This window comes from Phyllobates terribilis, unplaced genomic scaffold, assembly GCF_046119375.1.
Source record: "Phyllobates terribilis strain yellow unplaced genomic scaffold, ASM4611937v1 Scaffold_14__1_contigs__length_39327217, whole genome shotgun sequence".
NCBI classification, from domain to species: Eukaryota; Metazoa; Chordata; class Amphibia; order Anura; family Dendrobatidae; genus Phyllobates; species Phyllobates terribilis.
The window spans coordinates 7346358-7373820 of record NW_027362774.1 but is presented as its reverse complement, the minus strand read 5'-3'; the positions used below and the strand labels follow the sequence as shown (position 1 = coordinate 7373820).

Here is a 27463-nt window from a genome sequence, read left to right as displayed (position 1 = left end):
TACAGATTTATACAGCCACCACTAGGGGGAGCTCACTACATACAGATTTATACAGCCACCACTAGAGGGAGCTCACTACATACAGATTTATACAGCCACCACTAGGGGGAGCTCACTACATACAGATTTATACAGCCACCACTAGAGGGAGCTCACTACATACAGATTTATACAGCCACCACTAGAGAGAGCTCACTACATACAGATTTATACAGCCACCACTAGAGGGAGCTCACTACGTACAGATTTATACAGCCACCACTAGAGGGAGCTCACTACATACAGATTTATACAGTCACCAGTAGGTGGAGCTCAGTACATACAGATCTATACAGTCACCACTAGGTGGAGCTCACTACATACAGATTTATACAGTCACCACTAGAGGGAGCTCAGTACATACAGATCTATACAGTCACCACTTGGAGGAGCTCAGTACATACAGATCTATACAGTCACCACTAGGTGGAGCTCACTACATACAGATTTAAGCAGAGTGCAATGAACGCTAAACCTCAGTCTTCAGTGAGCTCCCTCTAGTGGTAATTACAGCAACTGCAGGGGAAATATAGCACTATATGGCAGCCATTCAATGTACTCTCTTGGGCTGTGACTGTTGTGTGTCGCCCCCGTTATGGATCGGTACCTGTAGATATCTGCCGGGGTCTTGATCACCGGCAGCTCCGGTGCAGAATGGCCATTTCCGTTGCTGTTTTTCCTTTTCCGTTTGGCTTCTTCTTTCTTTTCGCTATATTTCAGAGTTGTATTTTTTCCAGTGTTTATTCTCACCTGAATCAAAAAAAATGTAATTATGAAAAAGAAATTAACTAAATTCCGGCAGGAAATCATTGCTGTTGTCATTTTCGCTGACTGCAAGCAGAATTCTTAAAATGGCGAACATTGGAAGTCCTCACCCTTTTTAGTTCAACCGTATGAGAAAATCTGATTGTGGCCACGGCGTTTTTCCGGCTGCCCGGCTCGTCCTCCTCGTCGCTGTGATGGGATAACATGGAGCCGTTGATCTGAGCCGTCTCAGACCTTGTGCGATTGCCCTGAGCTCGACAGTCGGGGTCCACATTCAGATGGGGCTTCAGGTTCTCCTTGTCTTCTTCACTACAGAATGGAGACACAACGAAGATTAGACGCCCCCTCCTGTAATGTATGAAGTTATACTTCACTACAAAGTTGCAAAACTTTTTGTCCCAAATGATCAGGCCTCATGGACACCTACTCCTCCAGCTCTCCCCGCATCTCCTCCTGCTTCTCCAGCTCCTCCAGCCTCGCCCAGAGATCCGCGTGGTCCAGGAAACCATCTCTACTCTCTCCTTCCCGGAAATCCACCTGGGAGCTGTCTGCTGCCTTTGGTTTAGAGTGAGGTTTGTGAGCCGTACGTAGTTTACCTGTGAAGAAGCGTCCCTCGTCAGTAAAGAATCTATTATACTAAAAAGCATTCCCTCCACCTGGAACATACATTACTTATCCAGTATTGTACTCCAGAGCTGCACTCACTATTCTGCTGGTGCAGTCACTGTGTACATACATTACATTACTGATCCTGAGTTACATCCTGTATTATACTCCAGAGCTGCACTCACTATTCTGCTGGTGCAGTCACTGGGTACATACATTACATTACTGATCCTGAGTTACATCCTGTATTATACTCCAGAGCTGCGCTCACTATTCTGCTGGTGGAGTCACTGTGTACATACATTACTGATCCTGAGTTACCTCCTGTATTATACTCCAGAGCTGCACTCACTATTCTGTTGGTGCAGTCACTGTGTACATACATTACATTACTGATCCTGAGTTACCTCCTGTATTATACTCCAGAGCTGCACTCACTATTCTGCTGGTGCAGTCACTGTGTACATACATTACATTACTGATCCTGAGATACCTCCTGTATTATACTCCAGAGCTGCACTCACTATTCTGTTGGTGCAGTCACTGTGTACATACATTACATTACTGATCCTGAGTTACCTCCTGTATTATACTCCAGAGCTGCACTCACTATTCTGCTGGTGCAGTCACTGTGTACATACATTACATTACTGATCCTGAGTTACCTCCTGTATTATACTCCAGAGCTGCACTCACTATTCTGTTGGTGCAGTCACTGTGTACATACATTACATTACTGATCCTGAGTTACCTCCTGTCTTATACTCCAGAGCTGCACTCACTATTCTGCTGGTGCAGTCACTGTGTACATACATTACATTACTGATCCTGAGTTACATCCTGTATTATACCCCAGAGCTGCACTCACTATTCTGCTGGTGCAGTCACTGTGTACATACATTACATTACTGATCCTGAGTTACATCCTCTATTATACTCCAGAGCTGCACTCACTATTCTGCTGGTGCAGTCACTGTGTACATACATTACATTACTGATCCCGAGTTACATCCTGTATTATACCCCAGAGCTGCACTCACTATTCTGCTGGTGCAGTCACTGTGTACATACATTACATTACTGATCCTGAGTTACATCCTGTATTATACTCCAGAGCTGCACTCACTATTCTGCTGGTGCAGTCACTGTGTACATACATTACATTACTGATCCTGACTTACATCCTGTATTATACTCCAGAGCTGCACTCACTATTCTGCTGGTGCAGTCACTGTGTACATACATTACATTACTGATCCTGTACTGATCCTGAGTTACATCCTGTATTATACTCCAGAGCTGCACTCACTATTCTGCTGGTGCAGTCACTGTGTACATACATTACATTACTGATCCTGAGTTACATCCTGTATTATACTCCAGAGCTGCACTCACTATTCTGCTGGTGCAGTCACTGTGTACATACATTACATTACTGATCCTGACTTACATCCTGTATTATACTCCAGAGCTGCACTCACTATTCTGTTGGTGCAGTCACTGTGTACATACATTACATTACTGATCCTGAGTTACCTCCTGTATTATACTCCAGAGCTGCACTCACTATTCTGCTGGTGCAGTCACTGTGTACATACATTACATTACTGATCCTGAGTTACATCCTGTATTATACCCCAGAGCTGCACTCACTATTCTGCTGGTGCAGTCACTGTGTACATACATTACATTACTGATCCTGAGTTACATCCAGTATTATACTCCAGAGCTGCACTCACTATTCTGCTGGTGCAGTCACTGTGTAAATACATTACATTACTGATCCTGAGTTACATCCTGTATTATACTCCAGAGCTGCACTCACTATTCTGCTGGTGCAGTCACTGTGTACATACATTACATTACTGATACCGAGTTACCTCCTGTATTATACTCCAGAGCTGCACTCACTATTCTGTTGGTGCAGTCACTGTGTACATACATTACATTACTGATCCTGAGTTACATCCTGTATTATACTCCAGAGCTGCACTCACTATTCTGCTGGTGCAGTCACTGTGTACATACATTACATTACTGATCCTGAGTTACATCCTGTATTATACCCCAGAGCTGCACTCACTATTCTGCTGGTGCAGTCACTGTGTACATACATTACATTACTGATCCTGAGTTACCTCCTGTATTATACTCCAGAGCTGCACTCACTATTCTGCTGGTGCAGTCACTGTGTACATACATTACATTACTGATCCTGACTTACATCCTGTATTATACTCCAGAGCTGCACTCACTATTCTGTTGGTGCAGTCACTGTGTACATACATTACATTACTGATCCTGAGTTACCTCCTGTATTATACTCCAGAGCTGCACTCACTATTCTGCTGGTGCAGTCACTGTGTACATACATTACATTACTGATCCTGAGTTACATCCTGTATTATACCCCAGAGCTGCACTCACTATTCTGCTGGTGCAGTCACTGTGTACATACATTACATTACTGATCCTGAGTTACATCCTGTATTATACTCCAGAGCTGCACTCACTATTCTGCTGGTGCAATCACTGTGTACATACATTACTGATCCTGAGTTACCTCCTGTATTATACTCCAGAGCTGCACTTACTATTCTGCTGGTGCAGTCACTGTGTACATACATTACATTACTGATCCTGTACTGATCCTGAGTTACATCCTGTATTATACTCCAGAGCTGCACTCACTATTCTGCTGGTGCAGTCACTGTGTACATACATTACATTACTGATACCGAGTTACCTCCTGTATTATACTCCAGAGCTGCACTCACTATTCTGTTGGTGCAGTCACTGTGTACATACATTACATTACTGATCCTGAGTTACATCCTGTATTATACTCCAGAGCTGCACTCACTATTCTGCTGGTGCAGTCACTGTGTACATACATTACATTACTGATCCTGAGTTACATCCTGTATTATACCCCAGAGCTGCACTCACTATTCTGCTGGTGCAGTCACTGTGTACATACATTACATTACTGATCCTGAGTTACCTCCTGTATTATACTCCAGAGCTGCACTCACTATTCTGCTGGTGCAGTCACTGTGTACATACATTACATTACTGATCCTGAGTTACATCCTGTATTATACCCCAGAGCTGCACTCACTATTCTGCTGGTGCAGTCACTGTGTACATACATTACATTACTGATCCTGAGTTACATCCTGTATTATACTCCAGAGCTGCACTCACTATTCTGCTGGTGCAATCACTGTGTACATACATTACATTACTGATCCTGAGTTACCTCCTGTATTATACTCCAGAGCTGCACTTACTATTCTGCTGGTGCAGTCACTGTGTACATACATTACATTACTGATCCTGAGTTACCTCCTGTATTATACTCCAGAGCTGCACTTACTATTCTGCTGGTGCAGTCACTGTGTACATACATTACATTACTGATCCTGAGTTACATCCTGTATTATACTCCAGAGCTGCACTCACTATTCTGCTGGTGCAGTCACTGTGTACATACATTACATTACTGATCCTGAGTTACATCCTGTATTATACTCCAGAGCTGCACTCACTATTCTGCTGGTGCAGTCACTGTGTACATACATTACATTACTGATCCTGAGTTACATCCTGTATTATACTCCAGAGCTGCACTCACTATTCTGCTGGTGCAGTCACTGTGTACATACATTACTGATCCTGAGTTACATCCAGTATTATACTCCAGAGCTGCACTCACTATTCTGCTGGTGCAGTCACTGTGTACATACATTACATTACTGATCCTGAGTTACATCCAGTATTATACTCCAGAGCTGCGCTCACTATTCTGCTGGTGCAGTCACTGTGTACATACATTACATTACTGATCCTGAGTTACCTCCTGTATTATACTCCAGAGCTGCACTCACTATTCTGCTGGTGCAGTGACTGTGTACATACATTACATTACTGATCCTGTACTGATCCTGAGTTACATCCTGTATTATACTCCAGAGCTGCACTCACTATTCTGCTGGTGCAGTCACTGTGTACATACATTACATTACTGATCCTGAGTTACCTCCTGTATTATACTCCAGAGCTGCACTCACTATTCTGCTGGTGCAGTCACTGTGTACAAACATTACATTACTGATCCTGTACTGATCCGGAGTTACATCCTGTATTATACTCCAGAGCTGCACTCACTATTCTGCTGGTGCAGTCACTGTGTACATACATTACATTACTGATCCTGAGTTACCTCCTGTATTATCCTCCAGAGCTGCACTCACTATTCTGCTGGTGCAGTCACTGTGTACATACATTACATTACTGATCCTGAGTTACATCCTGTATTATACTCCAGAGCTGCGCTCACTATTCTGCTGGTGGAGTCACTGTGTACATACATTACTGATCCTGAGTTACCTCCTGTATTATACTCCAGAGCTGCACTCACTATTCTGTTGGTGCAGTCACTGTGTACATACATTACATTACTGATCCTGAGTTACCTCCTGTATTATACTCCAGAGCTGCACTCACTATTCTGCTGGTGCAGTCACTGTGTACATACATTACATTACTGATCCTGAGATACCTCCTGTATTATACTCCAGAGCTGCACTCACTATTCTGTTGGTGCAGTCACTGTGTACATACATTACATTACTGATCCTGAGTTACCTCCTGTATTATACTCCAGAGCTGCACTCACTATTCTGCTGGTGCAGTCACTGTGTACATACATTACATTACTGATCCTGAGTTACCTCCTGTATTATACTCCAGAGCTGCACTCACTATTCTGTTGGTGCAGTCACTGTGTACATACATTACATTACTGATCCTGAGTTACCTCCTGTCTTATACTCCAGAGCTGCACTCACTATTCTGCTGGTGCAGTCACTGTGTACATACATTACATTACTGATCCTGAGTTACATCCTGTATTATACCCCAGAGCTGCACTCACTATTCTGCTGGTGCAGTCACTGTGTACATACATTACATTACTGATCCTGAGTTACATCCTCTATTATACTCCAGAGCTGCACTCACTATTCTGCTGGTGCAGTCACTGTGTACATACATTACATTACTGATCCCGAGTTACATCCTGTATTATACCCCAGAGCTGCACTCACTATTCTGCTGGTGCAGTCACTGTGTACATACATTACATTACTGATCCTGAGTTACATCCTGTATTATACTCCAGAGCTGCACTCACTATTCTGCTGGTGCAGTCACTGTGTACATACATTACATTACTGATCCTGACTTACATCCTGTATTATACTCCAGAGCTGCACTCACTATTCTGCTGGTGCAGTCACTGTGTACATACATTACATTACTGATCCTGTACTGATCCTGAGTTACATCCTGTATTATACTCCAGAGCTGCACTCACTATTCTGCTGGTGCAGTCACTGTGTACATACATTACATTACTGATCCTGAGTTACATCCTGTATTATACTCCAGAGCTGCACTCACTATTCTGCTGGTGCAGTCACTGTGTACATACATTACATTACTGATCCTGACTTACATCCTGTATTATACTCCAGAGCTGCACTCACTATTCTGTTGGTGCAGTCACTGTGTACATACATTACATTACTGATCCTGAGTTACCTCCTGTATTATACTCCAGAGCTGCACTCACTATTCTGCTGGTGCAGTCACTGTGTACATACATTACATTACTGATCCTGAGTTACATCCTGTATTATACCCCAGAGCTGCACTCACTATTCTGCTGGTGCAGTCACTGTGTACATACATTACTGATCCTGAGTTACATCCAGTATTATACTCCAGAGCTGCACTCACTATTCTGCTGGTGCAGTCACTGTGTACATACATTACATTACTGATCCTGAGTTACATCCTGTATTATACTCCAGAGCTGCACTCACTATTCTGCTGGTGCAGTCACTGTGTACATACATTACATTACTGATACCGAGTTACCTCCTGTATTATACTCCAGAGCTGCACTCACTATTCTGTTGGTGCAGTCACTGTGTACATACATTACATTACTGATCCTGAGTTACATCCTGTATTATACTCCAGAGCTGCACTCACTATTCTGCTGGTGCAGTCACTGTGTACATACATTACATTACTGATCCTGAGTTACATCCTGTATTATACCCCAGAGCTGCACTCACTATTCTGCTGGTGCAGTCACTGTGTACATACATTACATTACTGATCCTGAGTTACCTCCTGTATTATACTCCAGAGCTGCACTCACTATTCTGCTGGTGCAGTCACTGTGTACATACATTACATTACTGATCCTGACTTACATCCTGTATTATACTCCAGAGCTGCACTCACTATTCTGTTGGTGCAGTCACTGTGTACATACATTACATTACTGATCCTGAGTTACCTCCTGTATTATACTCCAGAGCTGCACTCACTATTCTGCTGGTGCAGTCACTGTGTACATACATTACATTACTGATCCTGAGTTACATCCTGTATTATACCCCAGAGCTGCACTCACTATTCTGCTGGTGCAGTCACTGTGTACATACATTACATTACTGATCCTGAGTTACATCCTGTATTATACTCCAGAGCTGCACTCACTATTCTGCTGGTGCAATCACTGTGTACATACATTACATTACTGATCCTGAGTTACCTCCTGTATTATACTCCAGAGCTGCACTTACTATTCTGCTGGTGCAGTCACTGTGTACATACATTACATTACTGATCCTGTACTGATCCTGAGTTACATCCTGTATTATACTCCAGAGCTGCACTCACTATTCTGCTGGTGCAGTCACTGTGTACATACATTACATTACTGATACCGAGTTACCTCCTGTATTATACTCCAGAGCTGCACTCACTATTCTGTTGGTGCAGTCACTGTGTACATACATTACATTACTGATCCTGAGTTACATCCTGTATTATACTCCAGAGCTGCACTCACTATTCTGCTGGTGCAGTCACTGTGTACATACATTACATTACTGATCCTGAGTTACATCCTGTATTATACCCCAGAGCTGCACTCACTATTCTGCTGGTGCAGTCACTGTGTACATACATTACATTACTGATCCTGAGTTACCTCCTGTATTATACTCCAGAGCTGCACTCACTATTCTGCTGGTGCAGTCACTGTGTACATACATTACATTACTGATCCTGAGTTACATCCTGTATTATACCCCAGAGCTGCACTCACTATTCTGCTGGTGCAGTCACTGTGTACATACATTACATTACTGATCCTGAGTTACATCCTGTATTATACTCCAGAGCTGCACTCACTATTCTGCTGGTGCAATCACTGTGTACATACATTACATTACTGATCCTGAGTTACCTCCTGTATTATACTCCAGAGCTGCACTTACTATTCTGCTGGTGCAGTCACTGTGTACATACATTACATTACTGATCCTGAGTTACCTCCTGTATTATACTCCAGAGCTGCACTTACTATTCTGCTGGTGCAGTCACTGTGTACATACATTACATTACTGATCCTGAGTTACATCCTGTATTATACTCCAGAGCTGCACTCACTATTCTGCTGGTGCAGTCACTGTGTACATACATTACATTACTGATCCTGAGTTACATCCTGTATTATACTCCAGAGCTGCACTCACTATTCTGCTGGTGCAGTCACTGTGTACATACATTACATTACTGATCCTGAGTTACATCCTGTATTATACTCCAGAGCTGCACTCACTATTCTGCTGGTGCAGTCACTGTGTACATACATTACTGATCCTGAGTTACATCCAGTATTATACTCCAGAGCTGCACTCACTATTCTGCTGGTGCAGTCACTGTGTACATACATTACATTACTGATCCTGAGTTACATCCAGTATTATACTCCAGAGCTGCGCTCACTATTCTGCTGGTGCAGTCACTGTGTACATACATTACATTACTGATCCTGAGTTACCTCCTGTATTATACTCCAGAGCTGCACTCACTATTCTGCTGGTGCAGTGACTGTGTACATACATTACATTACTGATCCTGTACTGATCCTGAGTTACATCCTGTATTATACTCCAGAGCTGCACTCACTATTCTGCTGGTGCAGTCACTGTGTACATACATTACATTACTGATCCTGAGTTACCTCCTGTATTATACTCCAGAGCTGCACTCACTATTCTGCTGGTGCAGTCACTGTGTACAAACATTACATTACTGATCCTGTACTGATCCGGAGTTACATCCTGTATTATACTCCAGAGCTGCACTCACTATTCTGCTGGTGCAGTCACTGTGTACATACATTACATTACTGATCCTGAGTTACCTCCTGTATTATCCTCCAGAGCTGCACTCACTATTCTGCTGGTGCAGTCACTGTGTACATACATTACATTACTGATCCTGAGTTACATCCTGTATTATACTCCAGAGCTGCACTCACTATTCTGCTGGGGCAGTCACTGTGTACATACATTACATTACTGATCCTGAGTTATATCCTGTATTATACTCCAGAGCTGCACTCACTATTCTACTTGTGCAGTCACTGTGTATATACATTACATTACTGATCCTGAGTTACATCCTGTATTATACTCCAGAGCTGCACTCACTATTCTGCTGGGGCAGTCACTGTGTACATACATTACATTACTGATCCTGAGTTACATCCTGTATTATACTCCAGAGCTGCACTCACTATTCTGCTGGTGCAGTCACTGTGTACATACATTACATTACTGATCCTGAGTTACATCCTGTATTATACTCCAGAGCTGCACTCACTATTCTGCTGGTGCAGTCACTGTGTACATACATTACATTACTGATCCTGAGTTACATCCTGTATTATACCCCAGAGCTGCACTCACTATTCTGCTGGTGCAGTCACTGTGTACATACATTACATTACTGATCCTGAGTTACATCCTGTATTATACTCCAGAGCTGCACTCACTATTCTGCTGGGGCAGACACTGTGTACATACATTACATTACTGATCCTGAGTTACATCCTGTATTATACTCCAGAGCTGCACTCACTATTCTGCTGGTGGAGTCACTGTGTACATACATTACATTACTGATCCTGAGTTACATCCTGTATTATACTCCAGAGCTGCACTCACTATTCTGCTGGTGCAGTCATTGTGTACATACATTACATTACTGATCAGGAGTTATATCCTGTATTATACTCCAGAGCTGCACTCACTATTCTGCTGGTGCAGTCACTGTGTACATACATTACTGATCCTGAGTTACATCCTGTATTATACTCCAGAGCTCCACTCACTATTCTGCTGGTGCAGTCACTGTGTACATACATTACTGATCCTGAATTACATCCTGTATTATACTCCAGAGCTGCACTCACTATTCTGCTGGGGCAGTCACTGTGTACATACATTACATTGCTGATCCTGAGTTATATCCTGTATTATACTCCAGAGCTGCACTCACTATTCTGCTGGTGCAGACACTGCGTACATACATTACATTACTGATCCTGAGTTGCATCCTGTATTATCCTCCAGAGCTGCACTCACTATTCTGCTGGTGTAGTCACTGTGTACATACATTACATTACTGATCCTGAGTTACATCCTGTATTGTACTCCAGAGCTGCACTCACTATTCTGCTGGTGCAGTCACTGTGTACATACATTACATTGCTGATCCTGAGTTATATCCTGTATTATACTCCAGAGCTGCACTCACTATTCTGCTGGTGCAGACACTGCGTACATACATTACATTACTGATCCTGAGTTGCATCCTGTATTATCCTCCAGAGCTGCACTCACTATTCTGCTGGTGTAGTCACTGTGTACATACATTACATTACTGATCCTGAGTTACATCCTGTATTATACTCCAGAGCTGCACTCACTATTCTGCTGGTGCTGTCACTGTGTACATACATTACATTACTGATCCTTAGTTACATCCTGTATTATACTCCAGAGCTGCACTCACTATTCTGCTGGTGCAGTCACTGTGTACATACATTACATTACTGATCCCGAGTTACCTCATGTATTATCCCCCAGAGCTGCACTCACTATTCTGCTGGTGCAGTCACGGTGTGCATACATTACATTACTGATCCTGAGTTACATCCTGTATTATATTCCAGAGCTGCACTCACTATTCTGCTGGTGCAGTCACTCTGTACATACATTACATTACTGATCCTGAGTTACATCCTGTATTATACTCCAGAGCTGCACTCACTATTCTGCTGGTGCAGTCACTGTGTACATACATTACATTACTGATCCTGACTTACATCCTGTATTATACTCCAGAGCTGCGCTCAATATTCTGCTGGTGCAGTCACTGTGTACATACATTACATTACTGATCCTGAGTTACCTCCTGTATTATACTCCAGAGCTGCACTCACTATTCTGCTGGCGCAGTCCCTGTGTACATACATTACATTACTGATCCTGACTTACATCCTGTATTATACTCCAGAGCTGCGCTCAATATTCTGCTGGTGCAGTCACTGTGTACATACATTACATTACTGATCCTGAGTTACCTCCTGTATTATACTCCAGAGCTGCACTCACTATTCTGCTGGTGCAGTCACTGTGTACATACATTACATTACTGATCCTGAGTTACATCCTGTATTATACTCCAGAGCTTCACTCACTATTCTGCTGGTGCAGTCACTGTGTACATACATTACATTACTGATCCTGAGTTACATCCTGTATTATACTCCAGAGCTGCACTCACTATTCTGCTGGTGCAGTCACTGTGTACATACATTACATTACTGATCCTGAGTTACATCCTGTATTATACTCCAGAGCTGCACTCACTATTCTGCTGGTGCAGTCACTGTGTACATACATTACATTACTGATCCTGAGTTACATCCTGTATTATACTCCAGAGCTGCACTCACTATTCTGCTGGTGCAGTCACTGTGTACATACATTACTGATCCTGAGTTACATCCAGTATTATACTCCAGAGCTGCACTCACTATTCTGCTGGTGCAGTCACTGTGTACATACATTACATTACTGATCCTGAGTTACATCCAGTATTATACTCCAGAGCTGCGCTCACTATTCTGCTGGTGCAGTCACTGTGTACATACATTACATTACTGATCCTGAGTTACCTCCTGTATTATACTCCAGAGCTGCACTCACTATTCTGCTGGTGCAGTGACTGTGTACATACATTACATTACTGATCCTGTACTGATCCTGAGTTAACTCCTGTATTATACCCCAGAGCTGCACTCACTATTCTGCTGGTGCAGTCACTGTGTACATACATTACATTACTGATCCTGTGTTACATCCTGTATTATACTCCAGAGCTGCATTCACTATTCTGCTGGTGAAGTCACTGTGTACATACATTACATTACTGATCCTGAGTTACCTCCTGTATTATACTCCAGAGCTGCACTCACTATTCTGCTGGTGCAGTCACTGTGTACATACATTACATTACTGATCCTGAGTTACCTCATGTATTATCCCCCAGAGCTGCACTCACTATTCTGCTGGTGCAGTCACTGTGTACATACATTACATTACTGATTCTGAGTTACATCCTGTATTATACTCCAGAGCTGCACTCACTATTCTGCTGGTGGAGTCACTGTGTACATACATTACATAACTGGTCCTGAGTTACATCCTGTATTATACTCCAGAGCTGCACTCACTATTCTGCTGGTGCAGTCACTGTGTACATACATTACATTACTGATCCTGAGTTACATCCAGTATTATACTCCAGAGCTGCGCTCACTATTCTGCTGGTGCATTCACTGTGTACATACATTACATTACTAATCCTGAGTTACCTCCTGTATTATACTCCAGAGCTGCACTCACTATTCTGCTGGTGCAGTCACTGTGTACATACATTACATTACTGATCCTGTGTTACATCCTGTATTATACTCCAGAGCTGCACTCACTATTCTGCTGGTGAAGTCACTGTGTACATACATTACATTACTGATCCTGAGTTACCTCCTGTATTATACTCCAGAGCTGCACTCACTATTCTGCTGGTGCAGTCACTGTGTACATACATTACATTACTGATCCTGAGTTACATCCTGTATTATACTCCAGAGCTGCACTCACTATTCTGCTGGTGCAGTCACTGTGTACATACATTACATTACTGATCCTGAGTTACATCCTGTATTATACTCCAGAGCTGCACTCACTATTCTGCTGGTGCAGTCACTGTGTACATACATTACTGATCCTGAGTTACATCCAGTATTATACTCCAGAGCTGCACTCACTATTCTGCTGGTGCAGTCACTGTGTACATACATTACATTACTGATCCTGAGTTACATCCAGTATTATACTCCAGAGCTGCGCTCACTATTCTGCTGGTGCATTCACTGTGTACATACATTACATTACTGATCCTGAGTTACCTCCTGTATTATACTCCAGAGCTGCACTCACTATTCTGCTGGTGCAGTGACTGTGTACATACATTACATTACTGATCCTGTACTGATCCTGAGTTACCTCCTGTATTATACCCCAGAGCTGCACTCACTATTCTGCTGGTGCAGTCACTGTGTACATACATTACATTACTGATCCTGACTTACATCCTGTATTATACTCCAGAGCTGCATTCACTATTCTGCTGGTGAAGTCACTGTGTACATACATTACATTACTGATCCTGAGTTACCTCCTGTATTATACTCCAGAGCTGCACTCACTATTCTGCTGGTGCAGTCACTGTGTACATACATTACATTACTGATCCTGAGTTACCTCATGTATTATCCCCCAGAGCTGCACTCACTATTCTGCTGGTGCAGTCACTGTGTACATACATTACATTACTGATTCTGAGTTACATCCTGTATTATACTCCAGAGCTGCACTCACTATTCTGCTGGTGGAGTCACTGTGTACATACATTACATAACTGGTCCTGAGTTACATCCTGTATTATACTCCAGAGCTGCACTCACTATTCTGCTGGTGCAGTCACTGTGTACATACATTACATTACTGATCCTGAGTTACATCCAGTATTATACTCCAGAGCTGCGCTCACTATTCTGCTGGTGCATTCACTGTGTACATACATTACATTACTGATCCTGAGTTACCTCCTGTATTATACTCCAGAGCTGCACTCACTATTCTGCTGGTGCAGTCACTGTGTACATACATTACATTACTGATCCTGTGTTACATCCTGTATTATACTCCAGAGCTGCACTCACTATTCTGCTGGTGAAGTCACTGTGTACATACATTACATTACTGATCCTGAGTTACCTCCTGTATTATACTCCAGAGCTGCACTCACTATTCTGCTGGTGCAGTCACTGTGTACATACATTACATTACTGATCCTGAGTTACCTCATGTATTATCCCACAGAGCTGCACTCACTATTCTGCTGGTGCAGTCACTGTGTACATACATTACATTACTGATTCTGAGTTACATCCTGTATTATACTCCAGAGCTGCACTCACTATTCTGCTGGTGGAGTCACTGTGTACATACATTACATTACTGATCCTGAGTTATCTCATGTATTATCCCCCAGAGCTGCACTCACTATTCTGCTGGTGCAGTCACGGTGTGCATACATTACATTACTGATCCTGAGTTACATCCTGTATTATACTCCAGAGCTGCACTCACTATTCTGCTGGTGCAGTCACTCTGTACATACATTACATTACTGATCCTGAGTTACATCCTGTATTATACTCCAGCGCTGCACTCACTATTCTGCTGGTGGAGTCACTATGTACATACATTACATTACTGATCCTGGGTTACCTCATGTATTATCCCCCAGAGCTGCACTCACTATTCTGCTGGTGCAGTCACGGTGTGCATACATTACATTACTGATCCTGAGTTACATCCTGTATTATACTCCAGCGCTGCACTCACTATTCTGCTGGTGCAGTCACTGTGTACATACATTACATTACTGATCCTGAGTTACCTCATGTATTATCCCCCAGAGCTGCACTCACTATTCTGCTGGTGCAGTCACGGTGTGCATACATTACATTACTGATCCTGAGTTACATCCTGTATTATACTCCAGAGCTGCACTCACTATTCTGCTGGTGCAGTCACGGTGTGCATACATTACATTACTGATCCTGAGTTACATCCTGTATTATACTCCAGAGCTGCACTCACTATTCTGCTGGTGCAGTCACTCTGTACATACATTACATTACTGATCCTGAGTTACATCCTGTATTATACCCCAGAGCTGCACTCACTATTCTGCTGGTGCAGTCACTGTGTACATACATTACATTACTGATCCTGAGTTACATCCTGTATTATACTCCAGAGCTGCACTCACTATTCTGCTGGTGCAGTCACTGTGTACATACATTACATTACTGATCCTGAGTTACATCCTGTATTATACTCCAGAGCTGCGCTCACTATTCTGCTGGTGCAGTCACTGTGTACATACATTACATTACTGATCCTGAGTTATATCCTGTATTATACTCCAGAGCTGCACTCACTATTCTGCTGGTGCAGTCACTGTGTACATACATTACATTACTGATCCGGAGTTACATCCTGTATTATACCCCAGAGCTGCACTCACTATTCTGCTGGTGCAGTCACTGTGTACATACATTACATTACTGATCCTGAGTTACATCCTGTATTATACTCCAGAGCTGCACTCACTATTCTGCTGGTGGAGTCACTGTGTACATACATTACATTACTGATCCTGAGTTACCTCCTGTATTATACTCCAGAGCTGCACTCACTATTCTGCTGGTGCTGTCACTGTGTACATACATTGCATTACTGATCCTGAGTTACATCCTGTTTTATACTCCAGAGCTGCGCTCACTATTCTGCTGGTGCAGTCACTGTGTACATACATTACTGATCCTGAGTTACATCCTGTATTATACTCCAGAGCTGCACTCACTATTCTGCTGGTGCAGTCACTGTGTACATACATTACATTACTGATCCTGAGTTACATCCTGTATTATACTCCAGAGCTGTGCTCACTATTCTGCTGGTGCATTCACTGTGTACATACATTACATTACTGATCCTGAGTTACCTCCTGTATTATACTCCAGAGCTGCACTCACTATTCTGCTGGTGCAGTGACTGTGTACATACATTACATTACTGATCCTGTACTGATCCTGAGTTACCTCCTGTATTATACCCCAGAGCTGCACTCACTATTCTGCTGGTGCAGTCACTGTGTACATACATTACATTACTGATCCTGTGTTACATCCTGTATTATACTCCAGAGCTGCATTCACTATTCTGCTGGTGAAGTCACTGTGTACATACATTACTGATCCTGAGTTACCTCCTGTATTATACTCCAGAGCTGCACTCACTATTCTGCTGGTGCAGTCACTGTGTACATACATTACATTACTGATCCTGAGTTACCTCATGTATTATCCCCCAGAGCTGCACTCACTATTCTGCTGGTGCAGTCACTGTGTACATACATTACATTACTGATTCTGAGTTACATCCTGTATTATACTCCAGAGCTGCACTCACTATTCTGCTGGTGGAGTCACTGTGTACATACATTACATAACTGGTCCTGAGTTACATCCTGTATTATACTCCAGAGCTGCACTCACTATTCTGCTGGTGCAGTCACTGTGTACATACATTACATTACTGATCCTGAGTTACATCCAGTATTATACTCCAGAGCTGCGCTCACTATTCTGCTGGTGCATTCACTGTGTACATACATTACATTACTGATCCTGAGTTACCTCCTGTATTATACTCCAGAGCTGCACTCACTATTCTGCTGGTGCAGTCACTGTGTACATACATTACATTACTGATCCTGTGTTACATCCTGTATTATACTCCAGAGCTGCACTCACTATTCTGCTGGTGAAGTCACTGTGTACATACATTACATTACTGATCCTGAGTTACCTCCTGTATTATACTCCAGAGCTGCACTCACTATTCTGCTGGTGCAGTCACTGTGTACATACATTACATTACTGATCCTGAGTTACCTCATGTATTATCCCACAGAGCTGCACTCACTATTCTGCTGGTGCAGTCACTGTGTACATACATTACATTACTGATTCTGAGTTACATCCTGTATTATACTCCAGAGCTGCACTCACTATTCTGCTGGTGGAGTCACTGTGTACATACATTACATTACTGATCCTGAGTTACCTCATGTATTATCCCCCAGAGCTGCACTCACTATTCTGCTGGTGCAGTCACGGTGTGCATACATTACATTACTGATCCTGAGTTACATCCTGTATTATACTCCAGAGCTGCACTCACTATTCTGCTGGTGCAGTCACTCTGTACATACATTACATTACTGATCCTGAGTTACATCCTGTATTATACTCCAGCGCTGCACTCACTATTCTGCTGGTGGAGTCACTGTGTACATACATTACATTACTGATCCTGGGTTACCTCATGTATTATCCCCCAGAGCTGCACTCACTATTCTGCTGGTGCAGTCACGGTGTGCATACATTACATTACTGATCCTGAGTTACATCCTGTATTATACTCCAGCGCTGCACTCACTATTCTGCTGGTGCAGTCACTGTGTACATACATTACATTACTGATCCTGAGTTACCTCATGTATTATCCCCCAGAGCTGCACTCACTATTCTGCTGGTGCAGTCACGGTGTGCATACATTACATTACTGATCCTGAGTTACATCCTGTATTATACTCCAGAGCTGCACTCACTATTCTGCTGGTGCAGTCACGGTGTGCATACATTACATTACTGATCCTGAGTTACATCCTGTATTATACTCCAGAGCTGCACTCACTATTCTGCTGGTGCAGTCACTCTGTACATACATTACATTACTGATCCTGAGTTACATCCTGTATTATACTCCAGAGCTGCACTCACTATTCTGCTGGTGCAATCACTGTGTACATACATTACATTACTGATCCTGTACCGATCCTGAGTTACATCCTGTATTATACCCCAGAGCTGCACTCACTATTCTGCTGGTGCAGTCACGGTGTGCATACATTACATTACTGATCCTGAGTTACATCCTGTATTATACTCCAGAGCTGCACTCACTATTCTGCTGGTGCAGTCACTCTGTACATACATTACATTACTGATCCTGAGTTACATCCTGTATTATACCCCAGAGCTGCACTCACTATTCTGCTGGTGCAGTCACTGTGTACATACATTACATTACTGATCCTGAGTTACATCCTGTATTATACTCCAGAGCTGCACTCACTATTCTGCTGGTGCAGTCACTGTGTACATACATTACATTACTGATCCTGAGTTACATCCTGTATTATACCCCAGAGCTGCACTCACTATTCTGCTGGTGCAGTCACTGTGTACATACATTACATTACTGATCCTGAGTTACATCCTGTATTATACTCCAGAGCTGCACTCACTATTCTGCTGGTGCAGTCACTGTGTACATACATTACATTACTGATCCTGAGTTACATCCTGTATTATACTCCAGAGCTGCACTCACTATTCTGCTGGTGCAGTCACTGTGTACATACATTACATTACTGATCCGGAGTTACAACCTGTATTATACCCCAGAGCTGCACTCACTATTCTGCTGGTGCAGTCACTGTGTACATACATTACATTACTGATCCTGAGTTACATCCTGTATTATACTCCAGAGCTGCACTCACTATTCTGCTGGTGGAGTCACTGTGTACATACATTACATTACTGATCCTGAGTTACCTCCTGTATTATACTCCAGAGCTGCACTCACTATTCTGCTGGTGCTGTCACTGTGTACATACATTGCATTACTGATCCTGAGTTACATCCTGTTTTATACTCCAGAGCTGCGCTCACTATTCTGCTGGTGCAGTCACTGTGTACATACATTACTGATCCTGAGTTACATCCTGTATTATACTCCAGAGCTGCACTCACTATTCTGCTGGTGCAGTCACTGTGTACATACATTACATTACTGATCCTGTACTAATCCTGAGTTACATCCTGTATTATCCTCCAGAGCTGCACTCACTATTCTGCTGGTGCAGTCACTGTGTACATACATTACATTACTGATCCTGTGTTACATCCTGTATTATACTCCAGAGCTGCACTCACTATTCTGCTGGTGCAGTCACTGTGTACATACATTACATTACTGATCCTGAGTTACATCCTGTATTATACTCCAGAGCTGCACTCACTATTCTGCTGGTGCAGTCACTGTGTACATACATTACATTACTGATCCCGAGTTACATCCTGTATTATACTCCAGAGCAGCACTCACTATTCTGCTGGTGCAGTCACTGTGTATATACATTACATTACTGATCCTGAGTTACATCCTGTATTATACTCCAGAGCTGCACTCACTATTCTGCTGGTGCAATCACTGTGTACATACATTACATTACTGATCCTGTACCGATCCTGAGTTACATCCTGTATTATACCCCAGAGCTGCACTCACTATTCTGCTGGTGCAGTCACGGTGTGCATACATTACATTACTGATCCTGAGTTACATCCTGTATTATACTCCAGAGCTGCACTCACTATTCTGCTGGTGCAGTCACTCTGTACATACATTACATTACTGATCCTGAGTTACATCCTGTATTATACCCCAGAGCTGCACTCACTATTCTGCTGGTGCAGTCACTGTGTACATACATTACATTACTGATCCTGAGTTACATCCTGTATTATACTCTAGAGCTGCACTCACTATTCTGCTGGTGCAGTCACTGTGTACATACATTACATTACTGATCCTGAGTTACATCCTGTATTATACTCCAGAGCTGCACTCACTATTCTGCTGGTGCAGTCACTGTGTACATACATTACATTACTGATCCTGAGTTACATCCTGTATTATACTCCAGAGCTGCACTCACTATTCTGCTGGTGCAGTAACTGTGTACATACATTACATTACTGATCCTGAGTTACATCCTGTATTATACTCCAGAGCTGCCCTCACTATTCTGCTGGTGCAGTAACTGTGTACATACATTACATTACTGATCCTGAGTTACATCCTGTATTATACTCCAGAGCTGCCCTCACTATTCTGCTGGTGCAGTCACTGTGTACATACATTACATTACTGATCCTGAGTTACCTCCTGTATTATACTCCAGAGCTGCACTCACTATTCTGCTGGTGCAGTCACTGTGTACATACTTTACATTACTGATCCTGAGTTACATCCTGTATTATACTCCAGAGCTGCACTCACTATTCTGCTGGTGCAGTCACTGTGTACATACATTACATTACTGATCCTGAGTTACATCCTGTATTATACTCCAGAGCTGACCTCACTATTCTGCTGGTGCAGTCACTGTGTACATACATTACATTACTGATCCTGTGTTACATCCTGTATTATACTCCAGAGCTGCACTCACTATTCTGCTGGTGAAGTCACTGTGTACATACATTACATTACTGATCCTGAGTTACCTCCTGTATTATACTCCAGAGCTGCACTCACTATTCTGCTGGTGCAGTCACTGTGTACATACATTACATTACTGATCCTGAGTTACCTCATGTATTATCCCACAGAGCTGCACTCACTATTCTGCTGGTGCAGTCACTGTGTACATACATTACATTACTGATTCTGAGTTACATCCTGTATTATACTCCAGAGCTGCACTCACTATTCTGCTGGTGGAGTCACTGTGTACATACATTACATTACTGATCCTGAGTTATCTCATGTATTATCCCCCAGAGCTGCACTCACTATTCTGCTGGTGCAGTCACGGTGTGCATACATTACATTACTGATCCTGAGTTACATCCTGTATTATACTCCAGAGCTGCACTCACTATTCTGCTGGTGCAGTCACTCTGTACATACATTACATTACTGATCCTGAGTTACATCCTGTATTATACTCCAGCGCTGCACTCACTATTCTGCTGGTGGAGTCACTATGTACATACATTACATTACTGATCCTGGGTTACCTCATGTATTATCCCCCAGAGCTGCACTCACTATTCTGCTGGTGCAGTCACGGTGTGCATACATTACATTACTGATCCTGAGTTACATCCTGTATTATACTCCAGCGCTGCACTCACTATTCTGCTGGTGCAGTCACTGTGTACATACATTACATTACTGATCCTGAGTTACCTCATGTATTATCCCCCAGAGCTGCACTCACTATTCTGCTGGTGCAGTCACGGTGTGCATACATTACATTACTGATCCTGAGTTACATCCTGTATTATACTCCAGAGCTGCACTCACTATTCTGCTGGTGCAGTCACGGTGTGCATACATTACATTACTGATCCTGAGTTACATCCTGTATTATACTCCAGAGCTGCACTCACTATTCTGCTGGTGCAGTCACTCTGTACATACATTACATTACTGATCCTGAGTTACATCCTGTATTATACCCCAGAGCTGCACTCACTATTCTGCTGGTGCAGTCACTGTGTACATACATTACATTACTGATCCTGAGTTACATCCTGTATTATACTCCAGAGCTGCACTCACTATTCTGCTGGTGCAGTCACTGTGTACATACATTACATTACTGATCCTGAGTTACATCCTGTATTATACTCCAGAGCTGCGCTCACTATTCTGCTGGTGCAGTCACTGTGTACATACATTACATTACTGATCCTGAGTTATATCCTGTATTATACTCCAGAGCTGCACTCACTATTCTGCTGGTGCAGTCACTGTGTACATACATTACATTACTGATCCGGAGTTACATCCTGTATTATACCCCAGAGCTGCACTCACTATTCTGCTGGTGCAGTCACTGTGTACATACATTACATTACTGATCCTGAGTTACATCCTGTATTATACTCCAGAGCTGCACTCACTATTCTGCTGGTGGAGTCACTGTGTACATACATTACATTACTGATCCTGAGTTACCTCCTGTATTATACTCCAGAGCTGCACTCACTATTCTGCTGGTGCTGTCACTGTGTACATACATTGCATTACTGATCCTGAGTTACATCCTGTTTTATACTCCAGAGCTGCGCTCACTATTCTGCTGGTGCAGTCACTGTGTACATACATTACTGATCCTGAGTTACATCCTGTATTATACTCCAGAGCTGCACTCACTATTCTGCTGGTGCAGTCACTGTGTACATACATTACATTACTGATCCTGAGTTACATCCTGTATTATACTCCAGAGCTGTGCTCACTATTCTGCTGGTGCATTCACTGTGTACATACATTACATTACTGATCCTGAGTTACCTCCTGTATTATACTCCAGAGCTGCACTCACTATTCTGCTGGTGCAGTGACTGTGTACATACATTACATTACTGATCCTGTACTGATCCTGAGTTACCTCCTGTATTATACCCCAGAGCTGCACTCACTATTCTGCTGGTGCAGTCACTGTGTACATACATTACATTACTGATCCTGTGTTACATCCTGTATTATACTCCAGAGCTGCATTCACTATTCTGCTGGTGAAGTCACTGTGTACATACATTACTGATCCTGAGTTACCTCCTGTATTATACTCCAGAGCTGCACTCACTATTCTGCTGGTGCAGTCACTGTGTACATACATTACATTACTGATCCTGAGTTACCTCATGTATTATCCCCCAGAGCTGCACTCACTATTCTGCTGGTGCAGTCACTGTGTACATACATTACATTACTGATTCTGAGTTACATCCTGTATTATACTCCAGAGCTGCACTCACTATTCTGCTGGTGGAGTCACTGTGTACATACATTACATAACTGGTCCTGAGTTACATCCTGTATTATACTCCAGAGCTGCACTCACTATTCTGCTGGTGCAGTCACTGTGTACATACATTACATTACTGATCCTGAGTTACATCCAGTATTATACTCCAGAGCTGCGCTCACTATTCTGCTGGTGCATTCACTGTGTACATACATTACATTACTGATCCTGAGTTACCTCCTGTATTATACTCCAGAGCTGCACTCACTATTCTGCTGGTGCAGTCACTGTGTACATACATTACATTACTGATCCTGTGTTACATCCTGTATTATACTCCAGAGCTGCACTCACTATTCTGCTGGTGAAGTCACTGTGTACATACATTACATTACTGATCCTGAGTTACCTCCTGTATTATACTCCAGAGCTGCACTCACTATTCTGCTGGTGCAGTCACTGTGTACATACATTACATTACTGATCCTGAGTTACCTCATGTATTATCCCACAGAGCTGCACTCACTATTCTGCTGGTGCAGTCACTGTGTACATACATTACATTACTGATTCTGAGTTACATCCTGTATTATACTCCAGAGCTGCACTCACTATTCTGCTGGTGGAGTCACTGTGTACATACATTACATTACTGATCCTGAGTTACCTCATGTATTATCCCCCAGAGCTGCACTCACTATTCTGCTGGTGCAGTCACGGTGTGCATACATTACATTACTGATCCTGAGTTACATCCTGTATTATACTCCAGAGCTGCACTCACTATTCTGCTGGTGCAGTCACTCTGTACATACATTACATTACTGATCCTGAGTTACATCCTGTATTATACTCCAGCGCTGCACTCACTATTCTGCTGGTGGAGTCACTGTGTACATACATTACATTACTGATCCTGGGTTACCTCATGTATTATCCCCCAGAGCTGCACTCACTATTCTGCTGGTGCAGTCACGGTGTGCATACATTACATTACTGATCCTGAGTTACATCCTGTATTATACTCCAGCGCTGCACTCACTATTCTGCTGGTGCAGTCACTGTGTACATACATTACATTACTGATCCTGAGTTACCTCATGTATTATCCCCCAGAGCTGCACTCACTATTCTGCTGGTGCAGTCACGGTGTGCATACATTACATTACTGATCCTGAGTTACATCCTGTATTATACTCCAGAGCTGCACTCACTATTCTGCTGGTGCAGTCACGGTGTGCATACATTACATTACTGATCCTGAGTTACATCCTGTATTATACTCCAGAGCTGCACTCACTATTCTGCTGGTGCAGTCACTCTGTACATACATTACATTACTGATCCTGAGTTACATCCTGTATTATACTCCAGAGCTGCACTCACTATTCTGCTGGTGCAATCACTGTGTACATACATTACATTACTGATCCTGTACCGATCCTGAGTTACATCCTGTATTATACCCCAGAGCTGCACTCACTATTCTGCTGGTGCAGTCACGGTGTGCATACATTACATTACTGATCCTGAGTTACATCCTGTATTATACTCCAGAGCTGCACTCACTATTCTGCTGGTGCAGTCACTCTGTACATACATTACATTACTGATCCTGAGTTACATCCTGTATTATACCCCAGAGCTGCACTCACTATTCTGCTGGTGCAGTCACTGTGTACATACATTACATTACTGATCCTGAGTTACATCCTGTATTATACTCCAGAGCTGCACTCACTATTCTGCTGGTGCAGTCACTGTGTACATACATTACATTACTGATCCTGAGTTACATCCTGTATTATACTCCAGAGCTGCGCTCACTATTCTGCTGGTGCAGTCACTGTGTACATACATTACATTACTGATCCTGAGTTATATCCTGTATTATACTCCAGAGCTGCACTCACTATTCTGCTGGTGCAGTCACTGTGTACATACATTACATTACTGATCCGGAGTTACAACCTGTATTATACCCCAGAGCTGCACTCACTATTCTGCTGGTGCAGTCACTGTGTACATACATTACATTACTGATCCTGAGTTACATCCTGTATTATACTCCAGAGCTGCACTCACTATTCTGCTGGTGGAGTCACTGTGTACATACATTACATTACTGATCCTGAGTTACCTCCTGTATTATACTCCAGAGCTGCACTCACTATTCTGCTGGTGCTGTCACTGTGTACATACATTGCATTACTGATCCTGAGTTACATCCTGTTTTATACTCCAGAGCTGCGCTCACTATTCTGCTGGTGCAGTCACTGTGTACATACATTACTGATCCTGAGTTACATCCTGTATTATACTCCAGAGCTGCACTCACTATTCTGCTGGTGCAGTCACTGTGTACATACATTACATTACTGATCCTGTACTAATCCTGAGTTACATCCTGTATTATCCTCCAGAGCTGCACTCACTATTCTGCTGGTGCAGTCACTGTGTACATACATTACATTACTGATCCTGTGTTACATCCTGTATTATACTCCAGAGCTGCACTCACTATTCTGCTGGTGCAGTCACTGTGTACATACATTACATTACTGATCCTGAGTTACATCCTGTATTATACTCCAGAGCTGCACTCACTATTCTGCTGGTGCAGTCACTGTGTACATACATTACATTACTGATCCCGAGTTACATCCTGTATTATACTCCAGAGCAGCACTCACTATTCTGCTGGTGCAGTCACTGTGTATATACATTACATTACTGATCCTGAGTTACATCCTGTATTATACTCCAGAGCTGCACTCACTATTCTGCTGGTGCAATCACTGTGTACATACATTACATTACTGATCCTGTACCGATCCTGAGTTACATCCTGTATTATACCCCAGAGCTGCACTCACTATTCTGCTGGTGCAGTCACGGTGTGCATACATTACATTACTGATCCTGAGTTACATCCTGTATTATACTCCAGAGCTGCACTCACTATTCTGCTGGTGCAGTCACTCTGTACATACATTACATTACTGATCCTGAGTTACATCCTGTATTATACCCCAGAGCTGCACTCACTATTCTGCTGGTGCAGTCACTGTGTACATACATTACATTACTGATCCTGAGTTACATCCTGTATTATACTCTAGAGCTGCACTCACTATTCTGCTGGTGCAGTCACTGTGTACATACATTACATTACTGATCCTGAGTTACATCCTGTATTATACTCCAGAGCTGCACTCACTATTCTGCTGGTGCAGTCACTGTGTACATACATTACATTACTGATCCTGAGTTACATCCTGTATTATACTCCAGAGCTGCACTCACTATTCTGCTGGTGCAGTAACTGTGTACATACATTACATTACTGATCCTGAGTTACATCCTGTATTATACTCCAGAGCTGCCCTCACTATTCTGCTGGTGCAGTAACTGTGTACATACATTACATTACTGATCCTGAGTTACATCCTGTATTATACTCCAGAGCTGCCCTCACTATTCTGCTGGTGCAGTCACTGTGTACATACATTACATTACTGATCCTGAGTTACCTCCTGTATTATACTCCAGAGCTGCACTCACTATTCTGCTGGTGCAGTCACTGTGTACATACTTTACATTACTGATCCTGAGTTACATCCTGTATTATACTCCAGAGCTGCACTCACTATTCTGCTGGTGCAGTCACTGTGTACATACATTACATTACTGATCCTGAGTTACATCCTGTATTATACTCCAGAGCTGACCTCACTATTCTGCTGGTGCAGTCACTGTGTACATACATTACATTACTGATCCTGAGTTACCTCCTGTATTATACTCCAGAGCTGCGCTCACTATTCTGCTGGTGCAGTCACTGTGTACATACATTACATTACTGATCCTGAGTTACCTCCTGTATTATACTCCAGAGCTGCACTCACTATTCTGCTGGTGCAGTCACTGTGTACATACTTTACATTACTGATCCTGAGTTACATCCTGTATTATACTCCAGAGCTGCACTCACTATTCTGCTGGTGCAGTAACTGTGTACATACATTACATTACTGATCCTGAGTTACATCCTGTATTATACTCCAGAGCTGACCTCACTATTCTGCTGGTGCAGTCACTGTGTACATACATTACATTACTGATCCTGAGTTACCTCCTGTATTATACTCCAGAGCTGCGCTCACTATTCTGCTGGTGCAGTCACTGTGTACATACATTACATTACTGATCCTGAGTTACCTCCTGTATTATACTCCAGAGCTGCACTCACTATTCTGCTGGTGCAGTCACTGTGTACATACATTAC

General features: G+C 42.8%; 1 protein-coding gene across 2 annotated transcripts in view; it reads right to left on the bottom strand.

Annotated features, from left to right (window-relative positions):
* URI1 (URI1 prefoldin like chaperone) overlaps positions 1 to 27463 on the bottom strand; it is an 89853-nt gene that overhangs the window by 11495 nt on the left and 50895 nt on the right. For both annotated transcript variants that reach the window (XM_073659653.1, XM_073659654.1), the window contains exons 7-9: positions 1232 to 1400; positions 915 to 1113; positions 647 to 789 (exon numbers count right to left, since the gene is read on the bottom strand). In XM_073659653.1, the coding sequence (XP_073515754.1) occupies positions 647 to 789; positions 915 to 1113; positions 1232 to 1400 (511 nt within the window). The remainder of the gene's footprint in view (positions 1 to 646; positions 790 to 914; positions 1114 to 1231; positions 1401 to 27463) is intronic.